Source organism: Sorex araneus, chromosome 1 (genome assembly GCF_027595985.1).
Source record: "Sorex araneus isolate mSorAra2 chromosome 1, mSorAra2.pri, whole genome shotgun sequence".
Lineage (NCBI taxonomy): Eukaryota > Metazoa > Chordata > Mammalia > Eulipotyphla > Soricidae > Sorex > Sorex araneus.
In genome coordinates, this window is record NC_073302.1 from 410,863,102 (window position 1) to 410,882,165 (window position 19,064).

A 19,064-nucleotide genomic window follows, 5' to 3' on the forward strand; every position below is an offset into this window, starting at 1 on the left:
CTGAGAATACGGGATCAGTTATGTAAGGAATCTATCAGAGGCATACATCAAAGCCTATCATCAAAGACTTCACCGTGATTCAAAAGGCAACTGAAACCTTCCTTCCAAAATATGTAAATGAATAAATAAAACTAGAATAAAAATGGCTCTTCATCTTGGGAGCTATAGTATAGAAGGTAGAGTGCTTACTTTGCAAAGAGTCAATCTGGATTCAATCCCTGGCACCCCTGTGGTCTCCTGCACCCCCCCAGGAGTGATCCCTCAGTGCAAACCAGGAGTAAGACCCACATATTAGTTTTTTTTTTATTTATAAAAAATAGAAGAGGCAGGAGATATACCACTTTACTAAAGGTAATTTAACTTAAAGGCAAATATGCGTAGCAACATCTAAGATATACTAATGACTTTATGTTGTATTTCACTTATACCACCCCCCCTCCTCTAACTCCTCTAGAAATTCTTTTGTTAGCATATTTCGTAATATTCTTTAAAAATTTTTAATTTGGGGACCAGAACAATAGTACAGAGGGTAGGGGACTGGCCTTGCACATGGCAAACCTGGATTTGAGCCCAAGCCCGCCAAGAGTGATCCTGAGCCCAGAATCAGGACTCAGTCTTGAGCACCACAGGGTGTAGCCCTCCCTGCACTTTTTTTTTCAATTTGGGGGAAGTTACAATAACATATTTCAATGTAGTGACTCAAACAAAACCCTACTTACTCCCTTAACTCTTGGGAGAGGGAGGAGAAAACTGATCTCATTGTGCTTAACAGCCTAATGTGCTGGCACTATGAGTGGGGGTGGAAACTTCCTGCTCTCATTGAAATGAGCCACAAGGACGTTTCTATTTGCAGTTACTTTTTCAAAATGGGTGATTTGTGCCTAACATAATGTACAAAGAAAGGCCCACCCAAATGAAAAGGTGGTTTGAGCATAAATTTTGGTTTTTGTACTTGCCAGGCAAACTGAACTCTAACTCAAATAACCTATACTTTGAGTTACTTGAAAATCAGTCTAAAGGGCCAGAGAGGTAGTTCAAAGGACTAGAGCATACACTCTTTACATGTGATATGCCAATTTGATCCCCAGTACCTCTAGGACTTGACCACCTAAGAATCAAGCTTTGAATAGCTCTGCATACTATTGAGTGTGCCCCCACCAAACCCAAAATAAGAGCAGTATTTAAAAGTATTTAAAAAGAAGTGCATTTAAATTTTTTCTCTGTTTTTGTCTGGCTTTTGCCCATACCCAGTTGATGCTCAGGGATTACTCCTGGCTTTGTGCTCAGGAATTACACCCGAGGGGGCTCCAGGGACCATCTGTGATGCCAAAGATTGAACCTGCAAGCCATATGCAAGGCAAACACCCTATGCATTGTACTACTGCTCTGGTGGATGGACCGGTGTCAGAGCGTTGTAAGCCAGAAACAACTGTATTATGAACAACTTTATAAACTATGGAGTTTTCATAAAATTATTATTTTTTAATTAAAAGGCATTGCATTTAGTTCAAATAGTAGTTTTTGATGCTTATGGTTCAAGCCAGTGGTTTCCAAACACTGTCCTATGGATCAATATGAAGGCAGTGCTCACCAGCAGGACAGAGGGCTGAAGCTAGTGAATTAAAGAACACAATTGCATGGTTTAATTTGTACCCACATGGAACTGAAAGTGAGATAAGGAATAAGCAATATTCATCAAGTTTCTGTTTTTTAAATAAACTTAAAAGATGGCATATATGATCTAATCTAGATATGCTACAAATATAATATAGTCTATAATGTTAATAATATGACTACGCGGGGCTGGAGTGATAGCACAGTGGGTAGGGCGTTTGCTTTGCACGCAGCCGACCCGGGTTTGAATCCCAGCATCCCATACGATCCCCTGAGCACTGCCAGAGGTAATTGCTGAGTGCATGAGCCAGGAATGACCCCTGTGCATTGCTGGGTGTGACCCAAAAAGAAAACAAAAATATGACCATGCATATTATGTGAAATTTATGCCATATATTTCAGTTATTTTCAAAAAAAAGCATGCACATATTTTTCTCTACATTAATCTATAATCAGTATTGCTTTCCTTCTTAGCCAATTCAACACATGAGCCTGCATGCTTTTTCACCAGTACAGTAATGTTGCTTCCAAGCCAAAGGCAATGAAGCATATTTATTGGACCTTACTGACAGATTTCCACTCATTAAACATATTTCACACATCAACCTTGAATCCAAGCATATCTGTCATTTGGTTTTTAGGAAAGAGTAACAATTCAGAAGTCTCAGGATTTGCTAGTGTTGAATAGATTACATTTTTGGGTGATAATAGCATGCCTTTCATAGCATAAAGAGACTCATGTAGCTTGTGTTATATTCAATATAAGGAGTGAATACAGATGGAAATGAAGGACTGGTCCCTTTCTTCTTATACAAATAAAAGAAAGGACCTAAAATGATAAGTGTAGGAAGAGTCAGCCAAACCCAATACTCACCTGCATTGGAACCAGTCAAATTGTAACGTGCATTCAGCTTTTTGATGATGTTCTCATGGATTTGGTACCACTCACTCTCGGTGTTACACCTATGAAAACATTAGCACGCTGTTAAATTTTGATGATGTATGAGTTCATACAATGCCTTTTGTAGCAGCATACCTGTACTATTTGTGGTAATGACTATTAAAGTAGCTTCTTCAAGCCTCTTTCTGGTCCCCAACAACTTTCTGCAAGTGACAGTCACTCCAGTCTGAGGGCTGTCCCTATCTGGCAATGCCTGTCCATCTACTTCATATCAAAAGTGGCTAGGATGACCAACTCACAGATTATGAGAACCTCTTCCAGAAAATCTCAAAGAACAATCCAGGCAGAGTGAAGGTTAAGTGCAACTCCCTGCATTTGAATCCTCACTACTAACAGAAAAACACTTAATGGCTAAGTTATTTATCCACTCAATACTTTGATTTCTTTCATCTCTGAAGATTAAATGAACTTGGGCTTAGGATAACATCTAGAAAATAGTAAATGATCAATAAATGTTAGTTCTCATTAGCAAGTCTCAGCCTACTGCTCACATGACTAATTTCCATGACCAATTTTGGCGAGCATCAAATGCAACAGTCAAGCAAAATAATACTGAAGTGTCAATGTGCACTGACAAAGGCCTGGCAGAATTACCAAAGGAGAATTAAATTACCCTCCCAGATTTTCCTTCTGAGTTAAAAAGCATTTCTCTATATTCTGCGTCTCCAAGTTATCTGTACCTTGTTCTTTAAATTCTTATCACTTGCTAACTGCTGTTATTTTGTTCACATTCACATTGGTTCAGTTCACCTAGAAGACTTTTATGGTTCTAGGGAATTAGACAGACCTAGGAATGGTTGATATCTATGTTCCCTGGAGGTCTCTGTATGTGATGGGTGCTTAACAAACATCAGCTGCAGGAATGAATAATAGATGGATGTCCCTCTGACTGATAACTCCAGATGGCTCATAAATATCTGGATTGTAAATATCCACATAATTTGTAATTATTTTTTTACTTGCATAGCTCCTGCAATTAGGGTTTGGGAGCACCTTCTTTATTCAGATATGTTTGCAAATTCACTATTCTATTTTATCAGTAACAAATACCCTCCTTCCTAAGAACGCTGGATATCAAGATTTTAGACATTATCAATCAAAGTGTTCCACAAAAGATATTCTCCTTGTTTACACCTGGACTATATATTTATTTCATCACCAAAGTCTTTTTCCAGGATTAATCTGATGGGGAGTTTATTTTTGAGCCAGTAACAGTAGGATACCAAACGGAGCTCTGAGTCTTGGAAAGCCAGAAGATTAAGATGGAATGAAACCAATCCACCTGTCCGGCTGTAAGACACTAAATTGCCATTTAGTACATTCTACCTCCAGTTTTCTTATTTCAGCTCAGTGGGAAGGGAAGAAAGATGGCTTGCTTCCTATTAGCGATTAAGTGACTCCATAATTCATGCTTTTAACCTACTAAAGTCCAAACAAAATCAAGGCTCCTAAAACAAGTACCTTGAACTATCTTTCAGGCTCAGGTGAGGGACTTGCTACTGTTCCATATCTGAGGCTCAGGGATTAAGACACCATACCAGAACCTTCCTCCAAATGATTTCTAATAGGCACTTTCCTAAAATGTTTTAGCCAATTCACGGCTCTTTCTTAAGTTTCAGTGACTGTTTCTGACTGGTTAGTCTTTTCTGAACCATCAATGGCTGAGGTGGCATTTTTACAAGATCTCTCTTCTAGCAAGAATAACCCCATACTTATTTAATGCTCTGAAAATACAGACAATACGAACCACAAAGAGAGGTACAATTTATTTTTATGAGAGACTGTCTCCGGTAGACAGTGTGGAAATTCACAGGTCTTCTGGTGATGGAGGAAACCTTTGGTCCCTCACAACTCCCCACTGGCAACATACCACACCCGTGGAGAACAAGACTAAGAAATGACAAGCCTGTGAGGCATTTTAGTTTTCTTAAAAAGCAATGCCATACAGTATAGAGCCTCATTATCACATTTACTAGAGAGAGGTGAAAATGATACCTGCGAACATACAATTTGGTTACAGGAGAATTCTAGGATCAGACAGTTCTGAACTCAAATCTGAGTTTTGTTCTTACATTAGCTGAGTGAACTCTGGTAAGTCACGTAGCCTCTCTGAGTTCTCAGGCATAAAACTGAGCCAATAGCTCCTGCTTTGTGGATTTGCTGTAAGGATGATGTGTAAAGGGTAACCATTATCATTAGTATTGTTTCAAGTAACTTTTTGAAGAGTTGGAAAGGTTATCATAGACTTCAGCCCAACAGTTGAAGCGGATGCCATGCAAAGACAGGGATTAGAGTTTTACTATTCACTAGCTTTAGCCTGTTTGTAATTTTAAAATCGAAGTGACCTTTTTATCTACAAAGCAAGAGGGAAAGAGTTTCGGGCATAAAACCACAGGCTACAGACCAATCTTTGTCACTAATTAGGAAATGTGTGACACCCGTCCAGCAGCACTGGTAGAGGGTGGATAAATCCATGAACCCCCGCAGCAGCTGTCAAAAAGGGAGCTGAAGGGTAAGTCCTCCAGACTGTGTGCTAGAGAAGAGGACTGGCAGATCTGGACTTACCAATGCACCCTTCCGCACAGAAAACTACAGTTCATTGCTTGAGGTGATGAACGGGAAGTTTGGTCCTCCCACTTTCTCCCACTTCCTCCCACAGGGTGGCCCTGAGGATGTCTGTGTAGGTCAACTCCCACTTTGCAAATCTGGAGATCCTGGGGGAAAACTCAACACCCTGCAGTGATCTTAGTGTAGTATCAGGGTTGAACTGCATCCCCCTCAAGAATAATGTTGAAGTCCTAACTCTAGTTCCTCAGAGATCGTCCTTCTTGGCGAAGGGATCTTTACCCAAGAAAGAAGTTAATAGAGGTCACTGGCCAAGGGTGGGGTGTTAACATACTAGGACTGTGTCCTAATACAAAGGGAAATGAGAACGGTGACAGACACAGACAAAAGGAAAATGTCAAGTGCCTATGGACGGCACAGAGCAAGTGACTCAGACCAGGGAACACCAGAGATTGGCCACTAACCACCAGAACTAAGTGAGCGCCTGGGAATGGACCCCCTGGAAATCTTCAGGAGGACCCAGACCTTCTGGGATTCCAAACTGAGATGGCCAGACTTCAGAAAGGTGAGCTAGTAGAACTAAGCATTTTGTTACAGCAGCCCTAGCAAATTGATCTATGAAGCAGGAGGGCAATCATGGATGCTTCTCTTTCCTAATGCTTACTCATTCCCGTTCATTTATATTAATGTTCTTTCCATTTTGCAAAGCCCAGTTGCAAAGCCCTCCTGGAGGGTAAAGGCACATTAGGATTTGCAAATCACAAGTTCTACTTGAGGTAGCAGGTGGTTGTCCCAATTCTTAAGCTATATTCTTTGGGTTTTGATTTCCCAACTTTCTTGACCAGCAAGTGGTGATCTATGGGCTCACTTGTAGTGGGTCTATTGATGGCTGTGAGATTTTTTGTTTGTTTGAATTTGGGTTTTTGGACCGTACCCAATGATGCTCAGGGATGACTCCTGCCTCTGCATTCAGGAATTACTCCTGGCGGTGCTCAGAGGACCATATAGGATGCCGGGGATTGAACTCAGGTCATCTACGTGCAAGACAAAAGCCCTACGCACTGTTCTACCACTCCAGTCGCAGATGGCTGAGGTTTTGAGAAATGGCTCATAAACTCAACCCTTCCTGTCCTCTTCCACTGCACATGTGAAATCACACTCACCACGTCCAAAGTCCACATGCATTCCGCACCCCCCAGCTTTCTGCACAAGCACACTCCTTACATGTACACTTTCAGGATAAGGTCATCTTTCGTCTCTCCTGTCAGCAGGTCAGCAATGCTGAGAACCGCACACCCGAAAGGCCGCCGGTACTGGACGCTGCAGGCGTTCTTTTTCTCTCCTGCCCCCATCCGGCCTGTTCAGATGAAAAGCAAACATGACCCACAGGGCTATTTAACTATTGCATCTTAAACAGATCACCAGGAGAGAGACCCGTCGAAATAGGAACTGAGTGAAGGCACAGGTTTGGGCAGTGGAGATGTTACGCAAAGTCTTTAGCTCTCTCCATCAATCCAGCTGGGTGGCTGGAGCAAAGGCATACATCCTGGGCATCAGCTGCCAGGCACCAGGAAAGCTGGAGTGGATTCCATGTTTGGAAGTCTTCCTGTCAGGGAGTTTTGAAGGCATGGCAGGAGTATTCAGCGATGGTGTCTACTTCATTTTCTATTTGTTCAGGGTGTTTTTCCCCTCCCCGCCACTCCACCCTGCCCTTCTCCTTCAATGCTGCTGTGGTGGGGACTGTAGTACTTATACTCCCGTTGAAATGTTACACTTAGCTAGGAGGCAGGGGTCGGGGGCAGGAGGGGCATTGTCTGGACTGAACTGGAGGCCTCAAAATTGCACTCCAGGCACCTGGCCACAGAGCTATCCCACACAAGTCATTTCCTTTTCTTTTTCCTCCCTCCCTCCCTTCCTCCCTTCCTCCCTCCCTCCCTCCCTCCCTCCCCCCTCCATCCTTCCCTCCTTTCCTCCCTTCCTCCCTTCCTTCCTTTTTAAAAAAACGGCATTTAAAAACTTTAATATGAAAAAAAGCAATTTTAGAATCCCTGAAGTATCACAAGTGAGCAGAGGTGATCAAGTAAGCCAGCTCTTTCAGTGCTCAGGGGGAATGTAACTGGATCACTAAAATCCCCTGGATGGCTTTTACTCTTACAGAGTTTCAAGTGTTGTATATCGCATTTGAAGCATGTTACTGAGATGCGGTTCTCACGTATTATTGATATTTAATTACACCTGATTATAGTGAAAAAAATACTGGATATATAATATTCAAGGAGGGGATTGAGTTGCTAATTCAAATCAGTGTGGCCGGAGTTGCATGCATTGCAGGCAGGAGCCCCGGTTCCAATTTCTGGCATGCGTAGTCCTCTAAGTACTGTCAGGGGTGACTGTGAGCACCAAGCTGGGAGCAGCCCTGAGCATCACTCTCCAAAGCAAAAAAAGAAAAAAAAAACAACAATGCAGCATCAGCAATGGAGAAAAAATTGCAAATTTGTGCACTCATTTGTGGAATATAAAGTATCAGGAGGGGAGACTTATGCCCAAGAATAGTAGAGATGAGGACCAGGAAGCTTGGAGTACCACGGCTTGGGAGCCAGCCTCACATGCTGCGGGAAAAGGCAGCTCAGAATGAGAGGGGACCACCAAGTAAAGGGTGCTTGGAGGGCACGCTCGGGATGGGAGATGCGGGCTGAAAGCAGACTATAGACCGAATGATGGACACTCAATACCTCTATTGCAAACCGCAACACCTAAAAGGAGAGAGAGAGAGAGCAAAAGGGAATACCCTGCCACAGAGGCGGGGTGGGGAGGGGAAATGGGGTGGGGGTAGGAGAGGGATACTGGGACCACTGGTGGTGGAGAGTGGGCACTGGTGAAGGGATGGGTATTCGATCACTGTATGACTCAAACATATGCACGAAAACTTGTAAGTCTGTAACTGTACCTCACGGTGATTCATTAAAAAAATAATTTAAAAATTTGCAAACCTGTTTCTAGAGGCATGACAATGGATTGAAAGTTATTATTATTCTAAATATCATTATAGATTACATTAGAAAAAATATATAACTCAATCTTTACAAAGATCATTAGAGTTAACATTTTATTAACCGTTTCCTTGTAAATATAGGACATGAACACGATTATAGCATTTCAAAGGAAGCTCATTCATAAAATAAACAACAAAAAACTCACATTCTGAAGATTATCGCCTAGGACCAGAACCTCTGGTAACTCTTAACTCCTAGATGTTTTTACAGGGGTGTGGCATACATGTCAGTCCACTCCACACACACCCTTACATGGAAGAAAAAAACATGGACTTGCAAAAAAAAACATGGACTTACAAGTTTTCGTGCATATGTTTGAGTCATACAGTGACCGAAAAGGGAGACAAAGGGCCTGCTATGTCTCGTATCTTGCCCTACGAGCTTCTAGTGTGCTTTCTGCCACTCTCACTACTATGAAACTCAACTCATAAACATACCACTCATACCCACGGAGGAATCGAACCTGGGTCAGCCACATGCAGGGCAAACGCCCTACCCGTTGTGTTATCACTCCCAACTCTAATTAATAAAAATTCAGACCTTGGCACAAATTTTTCTAAGCAGGAAGTAAGGAGTGGAAAGAAAACCTAAAAATATCTAGCAACCCTAAAAGCAGTATCAGGTAAAGGGAGAAAGATTTTAAGTGCAAGGAGCAGTAGGACATGAAACTACTCATTGTCCCCCACTTCTTTCCAATTAAAGTTCTGGGCTTTGATTTTTCCGAAGGAAGGAACCACTGCTCCTGCTTCTGCAACTAATGAGGGTGAGTGTGCTCCTATCAAAAGAAAGGAGGTGCAAAGAACATTCAAGAAAAAGTAAGATATATCTGTGCGTAACAGGCAAGAATCCTCCCCCTCTTACTTTTATAGCAGACTAAGTCTTAACCTTTCTAAGAGAGTCTTATATCATTTTTCTCTTTAGCCTCAAAATGTTTAGGTACCAAATGTATTTTTGAGGCACACTTTCCACAGTAACCTGAGAGAAGCATTAATGTGAGCAAAGTTGGCCGGGCTGGGAAGGTGGTGTAATTTCAGATTTAACATGCATTTTACTGACTAAATGATCACCCAAATATACTAGAAATGTTACTGCTAATCAAACACCATGTCTTGCTTTTGTCTGTTTGAAACCTGGTGGGGCGGGGGGTGGGTTGGGGGAGGAAGTGGTTCTTGGGGGGTTATGTGGTACTGGGAACTTCAGGGGCATGAGCAGTCTGTGCTCCAGTCTCCCGAGTCATCTCCCCACCAGAACCTCATGTGTATTGGAAAGGCACGCTCTACTGGAGAGACTTGCTGATCACCAATAATCTTGTGAATAATGGGCAGCCTCTCAGACCTAGAGACCAAGCAGGGGATACAGTCTCTCTGACACCAGAAACCTGCAGATTCTATCCCAAACGTCCTCTAAGCTAAAATAATTACTCCATTCTAATATTGTAATAGAATTATAATATTATAATAGAATGATATTCTACCATTTATTAATGTATTCATGAAGATACCCAAAGCTACATTTATGTGACCAATTGGTGTTACAAAGTTAAATTAAAATACTCTTCAGCCAGGGGAGAAGGGAGAGGTCACTCAGTCCAGTCCTGCATGACAGTCTCTGAAGCACTGTCAGCTGAAGCCCTGGGAGCTTCCATGTACCCACTGGGTATGGTCCAGAACAGAACCACAGTCCTGGGTTCTCACATGGTCTGGTTGGTTGCGAATTATCAGGAGTTGTCCCCTGAGCTCTGCCTGGTAGGACCCCCCTCTCTAACTCCTCCCCTTCCACCCCAAGAATTCTATAATGCTGTACCAATGCCATCTGGGAAGGAACGTCCCATAAACACACAGGAACATACTTTTTTTTTTTTGCTTTTTGGATCACACCCAGCTTTGCACAGGGGTACTCTTGGCTCTGCACTCAGGAATCACTCCTGGCGGTGCTCGGGGAACCATATGGGATGCTGGGAATCGAACCCGGGTTGGCCGCGTACAAGGCAAACGCCCTACCCGCTGTGCTATCACTCCAGACCCAGGAACATATATTTTAACTTCCAACATTTTAAAAGTTTTTATCAATGCCATGCCCCTCCACCATGTTCATTTATAAAAGATAGAATTCGGCTGAAGCCACAGTACAGCGGATAGGGTGTTTGCTTTATGCATGGCTGACCTGGTTTAATCCCTGGCATCCCATATGGTTCCCTGAGCATAACCAGGACTAAGATTTGCTCAGTCAGAGCCAGGAGTCACCCTGAGCATTGTCAGGTGTGACCAAAAAGAAAAGGGAAAAAAAAAAAAAGAGAGACAGAAAAGAAAAAAAAAATGGAATTCAACAAAATTAAAAACAGTTTACTTTTTTCCTGTGTCTACTACTATCCCTCGGCATAAAAACATAGGACTAAATATAAATGGGTTTTCAGAAAGGACTTTTATAAGAAAAAAAATATTAAAACTCTAAATTGGAATGACAATATGGCTTATGGTCTCTCAAAATATATGTGGTTACCATAAGTCTAACATAAAAGGTTATAAAAATCAAGATCTCTATGCAGGACTGCACAGTCCGACGTTACTAGTGTGTAACAATGTGCCAGCACAGGTAACAGAGCAGTTAAAGAAGTGGGAACCAAATCCCAGCATCAGATGGTTAGCTGACTGTTCCTTTTTTTTGTCTTGCCCCTTCGTCCAATTCCCAGTATTAGATGGTTAGCTGATTGTTCCTTGCTTTGTCAAGTTCCTTTGTCCTAAAATGCTTGCTTTTAGAGACAGTTTATGAGCAAAAATGAGAGACCATATTTTGGCTCCAGTATACAAATTCATCACAGTGCATACAAACTTTGTTCTGTATGATGTTAAAAAGTCTTATATAAATGTTTCCACAATCAAATCAAATTTTGGGAAAGCTAGGGTTAAAAAGTTAGAAAGGAATTTTAATTTTTCTTTGTGGAACTTCTTGGCTACTTAAACAAGCTGATGACAAGTGGGGGAAAATTGTATTTCATAACCCTCTTATTATTGAACTCAAATAATAATGTGCTGAAGCATTCAGTACTTGGATCAAATGCCAACTGCTATAAAGTTTTATGAACTTTTAGGCAGACCCATTCCTAAAAGTCTATTTATGCTGTCAAAAGAAATTAGAATTGTAAAAGATAAACAACAATTTTGAAAATAAAATATATTTAAGTCATCCAAAGTAAACAAACAAAACAACCCAAAACATGAAACACAACATATGACTAAATGACTTCCAGGGAAAGAGGGAATGAAAAGTTCTGGTTGCATATGAGTTTGGGGGAAAATGGGCCAATTACCTAATTCTATGATTCTTGGTACCGTATTTGATTTTGACTTATTTCTGATACATACAGAGAATAAACCACAACCACAACCATAAGAGTTATACCTACCAATTCGGATAATGTGCACAGTGATATAGATGTCCCTTCTTAGCTCACTGCTACCCAAATCCTGCCAAAATACAAAGTCTGGTTATTTCAGATCTTATCATTCATGTGGAAGCACTAAAAGGAGAGAACAAACAGAACAAAGCATTTTCAAAAACTTTAGAAGAACTAAGATGAACACAGTGTTTAATTTATTTATTTATTTTTGGGTTTAGGGACCACACTTTCCTATGTGTGGGGCTTACTCATGGTTCTGCACTCGGGGGTCATTAACTGGTGGTCTTGGGAGACTATATTTGCTGTCCAAGATTGATATGGGTAGTCTACATGCAGCAAGCACCTTGCCCGCTGTGTTCTCTCTCCAACCACAGATATTTTTTAAGGAATATAAAAAAAATGGTTTTGGGTCACAACGTGCAATGCTCAGGGGTTACTCCTGATTCTGCACTCAAGAATCATTCTTGGCAGTGTCCAGGGGACCATACGAGATGCCATGGATTGAGCCTGAGTTGGCTGCATGCAAGGCAAGTGCCCTACACGCTGTACTATCTCTCCAGTCCCTGGAATTTTAATTTTTTAAATCAGAGAACCATATGGTTCAAATCCTGTTCTAATGATACCACTGCAAATAACTTTACTATGAATCTACTGATGTCAAGTAATACATAAAAAGAAAACTTACTCTTGCTTCAATCTTGCACTCGTTCTTTAAACATTTATTAAACACATGTTAAATAATAGGTGTCCTATTAACCCCTATCATCACTACGTTTTGGGAAATAGTATAATAGGTTCCAATATGTATCCAAAATTCATAATTATTATTTGTAACATAAAAAGAAGAAATAAATGGTAGAATTCAGAATTATGGAAACTACTATAATTTGTGAATTATTTAAAATTCACTGTACTCCCCAATAACTTATTTCTTTTCAATAATATAAAACACAATTTTTTGTGTTTTATATTATTTTATACAAGAATATATCTCATGTATGAAATCACATTCACTTACCACAAAAAGAGAGCAATGTCGTTCTGGTTTATCTGGGGCTTTGGGAAGTCCATTTCTATTCAGCCGCAAGAAAAACCTCTCACTGCAAGAGAAAAAAAAGTTTCAGATTTTGAAAATTATTTGACATTTAAGAACCTTCCTATATTAAACTCAACTTTTTTAGGTTATTATTTTAGCATCAAATTTGCTTGTATGAATCTAAGGCAATAAACAACTGCTTCATATCTATTATACTGGGATTACAGTAACTGCAAGAGCAGAAAATAATATGCAGGCAAACAAAAGTCTTAAGAATAATGCCATATTAGTGTGATCTATTATTGTAACTATTGTTACTACTCTAAAAAAAATAAGTGTACTAAAAGAGGAAATGTTTGTGGGCTTGTACCTAATATTTTATTTACTTATTTTTGGTTCATTTTGGGGCCATTCCCAGCAATGCTCAGGAGTTATCCTGGGCTCTTCTCTCATGAGTAACTCCATATGGAATGCTGGGGATCGAACCCGGGTCAGCTGCATGCAAGGCAAACGTCCTACCTGCTGTACTATTGCTTGGGCCTCTGTACCTAATATTTTGAAAACATTTCATGTCATATTATTTAAAAGAAAGGTGCCATTCTGTGTGCATAGCATTCATTAGAGGCATACTCCCTTTGTTCTTACAATTTAATCACTGCAAACATAAAACGGGGGCTCAAGAAATAACTTAATTTCTTTCTTATTCACCAAGGGAGCATAAGATAGCAAACTTCATGCAGAAATTCCATTTGAAAATATAGTACCAGCTAGATTTAATTTAAACACAAATAATGCAGTTCATCAGCTATCAAGTCAAGCTTATCAAGTCAAACTTGTAAGCACCATTGAGACCCAAGGTAATGTGGGACACTATTCATTTACGTACAAAAATATAAATAAGAGTAACAACTCAAGAAAATTTAATCCACCAGCGACCAGGAGCTTCAGAACTTCAATATCCTGGTGTCTGATAGAATCAAATGGCTGGTGCCTCAGGCAGAGATCACACAGCTTACATGCACTGAAAGGAAAATTAGCATATGGTATGGCCTGGGCGGCAACCCAGAGAACAAGGAGGAGAAAGGGGTGCTGGGCATTAGTAAAAGGCTCAGATCCTACCTAATCTCTGTTTATTCATCCTCACCTTAAAAAATGGCTCTGTCATCCAAATTCTCCCTTTCCCATTCAGTCAGAGGAATGAAAACTGTAATCAGATCTCTCAGCATATAGATTTGAATTTATTGCTGCTATGAAACAGTTTATTCTCTTTTGTAATCTAAATCTAGATAGATAAATATAACAGATTCAACTGTCTGGCTTATCTAATTTTTTTCTTATATAATAACTATTCCTGACCTCTCATAAGAAAGGGCAGGCAATGCACATTTATAACCGGGCATTTCCACACTGATCACCTATTTTTCTTAGAGTAGTAGCTTCTGGAAGAAGGAATGAAGAAATAGAAATTGCTGTAAGATTCTCAAATTAAGCTAAAAGTTCCCATATGATAATCCAAAACAGAGATTGGGAATAACAGATACGATGAGTTCATTAAGAATTAATGGATGCACAGTAAATCTTCTCCAAATGTCATTCAAGAAAAGGAACTTCATGCTCCTTTTACAGTGGAAAAAAAAACCCTTTTTGATTATTTAAACCTTAAGATATACTAAAATAAATATATAATAGGAACTAATTATACTTGAAATATACAATTTTATTAATAATCATATTAATAGGATTCAACAAGCACTACAAAGTACTTTATGTAGATTAATTCATAATGTCCTCACTTTGCCCTTATGAAAAATTTAATATCATCAAGCCCATCAGAAAACAAATTGGTCCAAGATTCACAGAACTGAAATGTACAAATTCCATGTCATACATTAATTCTAATCTTACACTTACTTTGAATGCTCTAAGGAAAATTTTCTATTCATTGGGGCAACTGAATAAATATTTCTCTAATATTGAGACAAGGGAGAAGTCATTCAATTGCCTGGATTAACCAAAAGACTCAGCATGATCTAAAAAGCACAGGATAATTCTGCCCTTCCTGGGATCCTAGTCTAACTGGAAGAAAGGAAGTTGTAATTTTGATTTTCCGTGTTTCAATTCAGTTCCTAGTATGAAATGTTTCCCTAGCACTTTCTTCCCTGAAAAAACAAAAACAAAACAAAATTGCAAGAGTGACTTGGGAATGAATCTGTTTTACTTAACAAATGCAAAAATCCTAAAAGACTTACTTTGCAAAAAAAATCCTGAAGATCTTGACTTTTGTGACTGATGTTTGTCATTGCTTCTTAGACTTTAGTCACTGACTCATATAAAATAATTATTAATTATATTTTAGCCCCAAACACAAGCAATATGACCTTTTCCCTTCTTGTGTGTCATGGAGAACATAATGCAGGAGAAGGAAAAATACGTTTTCAACTTAGTACTTTTGTTGTCTTGATTGTTTTGCAGGTCACTCCTTGATGTGCTCAAGAGGGCTTACTCTTGGCTCTGTGATCAGGGATTACTCCTAGCAGGGCTCAGGGTACCACTTACAGTGTCAAGGATTAAACCTATGCAAGGTAAATAACTTATCCATTGTAATATCTTTCCAGCCCCTCCAGTTTACTAATTTGAGGGTCCAACCCTGGCACCCATGTGCAATAATCAAGTGCCCTATACTGTATATTTCTGGCCCAATTTAGTGTTTTTCGAGATGCACTTACTGCCGTTCCACATCTCTATTGAAACACTTGAGACAAATTTCATATTATTTCCTGAGAAGTCAGTCAAAAATTATGAGTATATATCTACAAGAATAATAATATAGAAATCAACAGAGCATTCTAGATATTACAATTTCACTCTAACGGTGATACTGTGAGGAACTGGCCCAGAACAGACCACAGGAATCAATTTAGCTTTCTCAAGACTCTTTTTACAGGAGTCCGCATGGCAGAATAACTTGATTTTCTGCCCCTGACCAAGAAATTCGGATACAGGCACCCCAGGTCGCAAGAAGGGTGGTGGTCAGACCAGATAACCAGACCCATATCATAAGACCCATATCACAAAACCCATATCACAAGACCCAGGACTGTCCCCAGAACCGGGACATTCCTGAATATTGGCGCAAATACTGATCTCTAAAACCATAGGCTAAGGAATGGTGTCCTTTTAAATGGATTGGTTAAGAAAGTTTGTAATATTACAAATCTATTGGCTATGAAATGCACGTGCTCTGCTGTAACGGCCAGGGAAGGCCTATGTAAGATCTCCTTTGGAGAAGCTCGGGGTCTTTTGCCCAACCTGCTGGACCTTCGTGTCCGAGTAGGCGGCTGGACCCTGGCTAGCCAGTCTTAAAATAAACCTGCTTGCTGTTTGCAGTCTCTGGAGTTTCTGTCGTTATAGGGAGATCTCGATCTGCGCCCTAACAATACTAAATACTATTGCTTATTCACAAATTCCATCAATATACTGATAACTGTTTCCTAAGGAATCCATTTCAGAAGAGATCACTTTTTCTCTGCTTCTACTTTAATTTCACAAGTCTAGACAGAATTCTAATTATGTAAGGATAATACCACATCAGATCCCATTTCATGAAGAATATCAATATGTACTAAGCCAATGGCATATCCCTTAGCTTACATATGCCTTAGTGGGGAGATAAAAATAGACTGCAGACAGACACTATGAAAATATAAGTCATGCGCAACTTTTTTTAAAAAAACAAACAAACGTCTTTTAAAAGGAAAGAGAAAATGTCGGGGTCCTGGCCAGTTGACCCCAGCACATTGGAGTATGATCCTTTGGAGTCGCCAGACTTACTCCCTCCCTATAGGAGAGGGAGTGGGTAGGAGAGAAGCCGCTGCCCTGGCCCTCCGCACACCGCGGATCCCGCCACCTCAGAGAAAGAACCACGAGGAGGGATGAGAGCTGGTGGTCAATCAGCAATCCGCTTATTAGCTCTCACACAGGGGTTTTTATACATATATTTCAGGGGTTAATCCATGTCTATCACATTTACCTCATCAGGCTCAGTAGAGATGTTAATGATTTGCATCTCCCGCTCTCAGGACCGGGTGTATCAGCTCAGGCAAATGGCAACTGTCATATCCCTCATCTTCAACCAGAGAGCCTATGTGTGTGGAGTGCTGGAGCAAGCCCCTCGGCCCCTGTAAACAAGGCCAGCTCTCGCTTTCAGGGGCAGGGGATTTGGTCAAAGTCTCAGGCTGGCTGCTGAGACCCCAACAAGGAAACATTCTCAGTCAATGTTAAAAATAACTAACATTAATGTGACTATGATGAAACCTCTGTGGACGGCGGAACATCGCTGACTGACTCTGCATCACCATTACAGGCCTCACACATGAAAGTACCGGCAGAGGAACCCAAGTGTGTGTAATTCCATCCACGGTCAGGACCCAGAGACTAAAAAGCAAGCTCCCAGAAGCGATATCTTGTAGCCTACTTCTCCCTCTGGGAGAAACTGGCAAGCTTCTGAGAGTTTCCTGCCCACATGGGACAGTCTTGCAAGCTTCCCATGATGTATTCATATGCTAAATCCAGTAACAAGCTGGATCTCATTCCCTGGACCCTGAAAGTGCCTTCAGTGCGACATCGATGAGAGGGCCTAGCTGAGAGAGACTTCTAAGATCTCAGGGAAAAGATGAATGGAGAGGTTACTGAGCCTGCTCGAGAAATCGATGATTAATGGGGATTTTGTGATTTCGTGATGATGAAACCTCAACCAATTTTATCCAGTCAAATAGTAACCAGCTAACCAATTAAGCAGCAAACGATTTAAGGAGGAAAGACCAACAAAGATACATTTCAGATTTTTGAATTACAGAGATTTACATCCTCATACATAACTTGAATAATAGCAGAATTATGTGCTTTCAAGGGTAGAATTAAAAACTGAAAAGATGATTGATGTTCTATTTTGACGTATCTTCTAAAAGTCTCATATGCTTTTGTGACCACAGACAAAGAGATTTTATACTTTCTTCTGGAAGTCAAAAGGTTGTATCACAAATGAGAAAATAAAACTGGATTTTAGAAAGCATCTTATTACAAGATAGACATACCATATCATTTATAATTCTCCCCCCTAACAAGAAGAGATTGTGGGTTGCTTTTTATCACTGTGAGAAACTAATGAACGTTCAAACCCATGACGCTCTAGGTATTGGCCAGTTCAGTTCCACTCAGTTCTATACCTAGTATTTAATATCCCTGCACAAACACAATCTTTTAAAACAAAATCCAAGTAACTTAGAATCTTCAATTCTTTCCCAATCTGCCCGTCCTTACCCATAATATCATTTTGCTTATGGTGGGGAAACTGCATGAAAATCTCCAAAGTGCACGCCTCACCAACAAACGTGAGATGTAGCTAATTAAACCCACAGCAGCACCAGACTCTAGAATATGCCACTTAATCCTATCGCCATATTATGTCTCATTACATTAAAGGTATTACCTTGTAATAACTACATTTATACTATATAACTATCACTGTATAGATATTATGTATAAGATAAATCTTTAAAATGTAATTAATGTTACTATAGAGGCTTCACCATCAAATAAGAAAACTAAACAGTGCTACAAACACTGATAAGAGTTGTTACTACTATCAGCAGAGGAAAATTCTCATTTGACTTCCCTAGCACATTGCCATGTCTGCCAGAGGAAATTTCAGAGACGGAGAAATTTAGTGTCCACCTAAATTCTGTATTAGCCATTGTAATTTATGACGTTATAAATAGGCAATGGCAAATTATTCCTCAGAAAAAGAAAAACCACATCACAATTATTTATTATTTACAACATGGAACTATTCTAACAGAATTCAAAGAAACCAAGATAATGAGTAAAAGCATAAATAAACTCCAGCCCCTCTCCCATCACCCCACCCCCAGCATGCACTCGTGGGGAATATAATAACAACTAGATAGATACCTGTGACAAGTTCTGTGACATATACATTACCTGGATTTTCTCATTTAATTCTCACAACCACTGTATGCAGTAGGGATCACAGCAGTTCCAATTTTACATGACAAAATTGGGGCTCAGAGAGTCTACTTATGGTGGTCAAAGTTACATGGTCAGTTGAGGATGAATCAGAATATTAATACCAACAGCTGACTTCAAAGTCTTAAGTCTGAACCATGAATGGAGTACTTAGGAGATATACATCCATATCTTTAAAGTGGAAGGAAGGCATGTGCTGGAGTTCTGATGAGCATTATGGCACAAAATGATGAAACAAAATCGGCCATAAATAGAAGAGGTCCATTAGCCTTCTCATGCAAGGGATCCTCATCCAAGTGTGTACAATATTCTGCTGTATAAAGCACAGGCCTGATGCAGGAGACTCTGAGCTATTAGGTCAGGATGAATCTTTGATAACTCCCTCAACAATTC

The 19,064-nt window shown here is 40.1% G+C and overlaps 1 protein-coding gene across 4 annotated transcripts in view; it reads right to left on the reverse strand.

Annotated features, from left to right (window-relative positions):
- DOCK4 (dedicator of cytokinesis 4) overlaps positions 1-19,064 on the reverse strand; it is a 475,344-nt gene that overhangs the window by 196,647 nt on the left and 259,633 nt on the right. For all 4 annotated transcript variants that reach the window (XM_004602088.2, XM_055123770.1, XM_055123771.1 and 1 more), the window contains exons 9-12: positions 12,609-12,690; positions 11,597-11,657; positions 6,365-6,497; positions 2,489-2,577 (exon numbers count right to left, since the gene is read on the reverse strand). In XM_004602088.2, the coding sequence (XP_004602145.2) occupies positions 2,489-2,577; positions 6,365-6,497; positions 11,597-11,657; positions 12,609-12,690 (365 nt within the window). The remainder of the gene's footprint in view (positions 1-2,488; positions 2,578-6,364; positions 6,498-11,596; positions 11,658-12,608; positions 12,691-19,064) is intronic.